General features: G+C 39.8%; 1 protein-coding gene across 1 annotated transcript; it reads right to left on the bottom strand.

Moving 5' to 3' along the window:
• Positions 1 to 248: 248 nt before the first annotated feature.
• On the bottom strand, positions 249 to 3,365 carry LOC103132672 (proteasome subunit beta type-7-like). The gene is made up of 4 exons (XM_007544469.2): positions 3,222 to 3,365; positions 2,461 to 2,554; positions 559 to 656; positions 249 to 428 (listed from the first exon to the last, which is right to left on the bottom strand). The coding sequence occupies exons 1-4, from the start codon at positions 3,344 to 3,346 to the stop codon at positions 284 to 286; spliced, it is 462 nt and encodes a 153-aa protein (XP_007544531.1). The 5' UTR covers positions 3,347 to 3,365; the 3' UTR covers positions 249 to 283.

Raw genomic sequence — 3,365 nt, 5'->3', positions numbered from 1 at the left:
TGGTTGTTGAAACCTTGTGTGATGTGAACAAAGTGTTTTCATTAAGCAAATTTATTTTTGTAACTTCAATTTGTGCAATTTTATGGTTAATAGAAAGCCATCTACTGTCTAAACTTGTTCTAAGTTTTATCCAGCACTGATTCCAGCCACAAACAGCAGCAAATGTAAAGATGCAATGGGTCTGCTTGAGTGATAAGATCTGGTAACCGAAGCTTTCTGGGCTAATAATGACAGTGGGTTAACAGTGAGGATGTTCATTACTCAGCAACACAAACACAGAGGCCTACCTGAAGAGCATTTGCTTGAGCATGCGGTTAGCAGTTGCCACACGTGGCAGTCTGCCTGTGGACAGGGAGTGCAGCTCCAGGTTGGACGAGATGATCTGAGTGGTCATCTCAGTGTCAGCAGCGGTTCCTGCACCGCAGCAGCTGGACAACACCACAAAGGAGCAGTAAGGAGGGGGTTCACTATTTCTGCTATAATCTAGCAAAACCTCCATTCAGAGAGGCTACGTAATGCATAAATTAAGGATAAAGGAAGAGCTGAGCTGTCACTTACTAAATGTTGGGGGAGATATAGTGGATCTTGGAGCAATTTTTATCAGCCACCACCATGCCTTCAGTGGCTCTGGTGTCAGCGCCGAGAACAACTCCATCCTGAACACAAAATCACATCATCATCTATGGTGAGCTGTTCTCGGTTAGCTAATCCTCAAGCAATTTTTTGTGGATTCAGAATATCTCTGCTCAGGTTCATTAGGTTTAAGCCAGCAGTTTAAGAGATGAGTCGAGTCTTTTCGTTGTATGTTATTTACAAACAAATCCAATATGAATTAGTTGATGTAAAAGGTTGCAAACATTACATCATCATGTTGAAGAAAAAGAGGAACCAGACCAGACAGAAAGCTTTGACCTGCAAATCCCCCTCTTTTTTTCTTGATGCTGGCATACTTTTACGTTATTGTAATATGGAAACATGGCATAGCAACCGACAGTACACATTAATCTAATCATGAATTTTCTGCTAGCATGGTTTATCAGTGCTTTTTCATCATGCAGTAACAGATACTAAACTAAAACCCATTAACAGTTTTGTTCACTTGTGAGTCTTTTTGAATAAAGGTCGTAGGTAAAACAATGACAAAAGACATATGCAGAGTTGTGGGAAGATGCTCTTGTTCTCCCATGAATCCTGTTCTCCCCAGTAATCATAAACAAATAAATCACAGCGCTCTGTGAATTACATCAATCTGGCTAAATATCCTGAAAGATGAATCAAAAAATAGAAAACAGGCTGGAAAAAAAAAAAAGCATAGAGCACACAGGAAATGAGTAACTTCAACAGGATGGGAGAAAATAAAACAATTTGATCGGATACGATCAAATCGTATCCGATTTGGTGTGAAGCACACCGTTACAGTGCTTCACACTGTTACAGTGTGAAATGAAGCACAAGGAGCCAAGCCAAAGCATACATGTCCCTCCACAAAAAAACGCTAAATCAATACATAGTGAATTCATTATTGATTCTTGCCAGAAGAAAGAATTACACAATGAGATCAAATTACAGGAACTAGAGAATTATCATTTTTATGGATAAATTTGGATAACATCAAAAGTGTGATCTGGCTAATATTTACTACACATTTTGTTTCTTACAGTGTATGCTGTTTGTTTTTTGTTCTTTTTTTTAATAAAACAATATAAAATTAAATATTGAAAAACAATATTTTTCAGTTAATTAATGCTTTTCTTCCTTGAACAGGTAAGATCAGGATATGTGCTATACAAAGCATGCTCACAACTTTTTGTACAAAATCATTCTTAGATAATTAACCTGCTCCAGCTCTGCCTAACGATTACCTTTCAGAATGAGCCGTTTTAGGGCCTCATTCACCCATTCTCACACATTGATGGTTGTGCGCTACTAGATAGTAGCCACAGCTGCCCTGGGGCAGTCTGACAGAGGTGAGGCTGCCATGCAGCGGCACCACCTTTTGGGCCTTCCAGCTGGCAAGGCAGGTGCAGTGACTTGCCCAGGGACACAATGACAGAGGAGGATGAAGCGGGAGTCGAACCATCAACCCGGTAATAGTGTGATGAACTCCTGCCATCATTGCCACCATCTGGGTGAAGGTCATCAATGGGCCGGGTTTTGCTGGAGTTGCTAGGTAACAGGCAGGGATTCGCTAGGGTTGGTAGGTGAGTGGCAGTGTCTATCCATTTACTACAGAAGGTTTTTGAAACAGCTCATTTTAAAATACCAAAAAACAATAACATAGAAATAATGGCTGGGTGGTTTCTTAAGTCCTCATCCTTGTCCTTTTGCTTTGGGGACGAGGAGCTGAGCTGAAATTCACCGTGAGCAAAAAGTCTGATAGGTGAATCACTAGTATCAAAACATATGGGCTAGATAAAACTGGCTATCATTCCAAGTCCAGTATCTGTTTCTGTCACTAACCTTGAAGACCACCCCACAAATGGTGGTTCCGGTTTTTCGAGCAGCAGGCAAGCTGCATCCCAGATTATTGACTTCACCTTCCAAAAACACATTTCTGAAATAAAAAAATTAAATCATGAATATGAATGAATGATTTAATCAGTGTAAAGAGTAAAACAAATATCATCACCGGCAAATGCTCGTTCGTGCTCCTTCTCCAACTTTGTTGACTTCAAAGTTATAAATTTGACAGTAATTTCCATTTCTCTGCTTACAACAAATTCCCATCAACTTCAGTAACGTGTATCTTTTCCATCCCCATACAATTAGATTAAGCACTTCAGTAGAAAACATTTGATATTTTATTACACTTGGATATTTGAATCTAAACACTTCATTTAGGTGGCTTTGAAGGGTTAAGTGGTCCGGTGTGCTTTTTTTACCCGATGCGGAGCTAAACTGGAACAGAGTTGTTCCAGTTTAGCAATTCTGTTCCAGTTTAGTTCACCTAAATTTCAGAAAGAATGCGGACTTATTTCGTTTCTAATTAAAACAACACACTAAACTCATTCATAAAACAACAGAGAAGTGAAACAGAGCATGAGAAATAAGCGACTGCAACAGCGCATCAGAAAATCCTGAGTCATTGTAAGGCAACTTCACATGAGCTAGCATCCCTAAGCCGTTTGAAAACAAAACACGACTAATAAACCTAGTGCTCGAACGATTAAACGTGTTGTATATAATTCTTAAATAACTTTCATAGATTTAAAACCGTTTACCTTCTACAATTTTCGAAACTGAAACCCGCCACGAGAGGTCTGCTCATAGTCAAAGTCGCCATCTTGGTGGATGAAGGTTTGTGTTTCCGGGAAGTGAAGAAAGAAACTCGCGAGAGATGCGGCATTTGCGGACTCCACGCATAG

Source organism: Poecilia formosa, unplaced genomic scaffold, assembly GCF_000485575.1.
Source record: "Poecilia formosa unplaced genomic scaffold, Poecilia_formosa-5.1.2 Scaffold1203, whole genome shotgun sequence".
Classification (NCBI taxonomy): Eukaryota; Metazoa; Chordata; class Actinopteri; order Cyprinodontiformes; family Poeciliidae; genus Poecilia; species Poecilia formosa.
Note: the sequence above shows the minus strand (reverse complement) of the source record. Positions and strands in the feature narration are given on the sequence as shown.

Bases quoted from the DNA above. Each gene is read 5' to 3' on its own strand.
- LOC103132672 (XM_007544469.2), bottom strand. From the start codon at position 3,346: ATGCCGCATCTCTCGCGAGTTTCTTTCTTCACTTCCCGGAAACACAAA. The intron at 2,555-3,221 runs GTAAACGGTTTT...TTTTTATTTCAG, and splicing joins AGTTTCGAAAATTGTAGAAG to AAATGTGTTTTTGGAAGGTG. The intron at 657-2,460 runs GTTAGTGACAGA...TTTTGTGTTCAG, and splicing joins TTTGTGGGGTGGTCTTCAAG to GATGGAGTTGTTCTCGGCGC.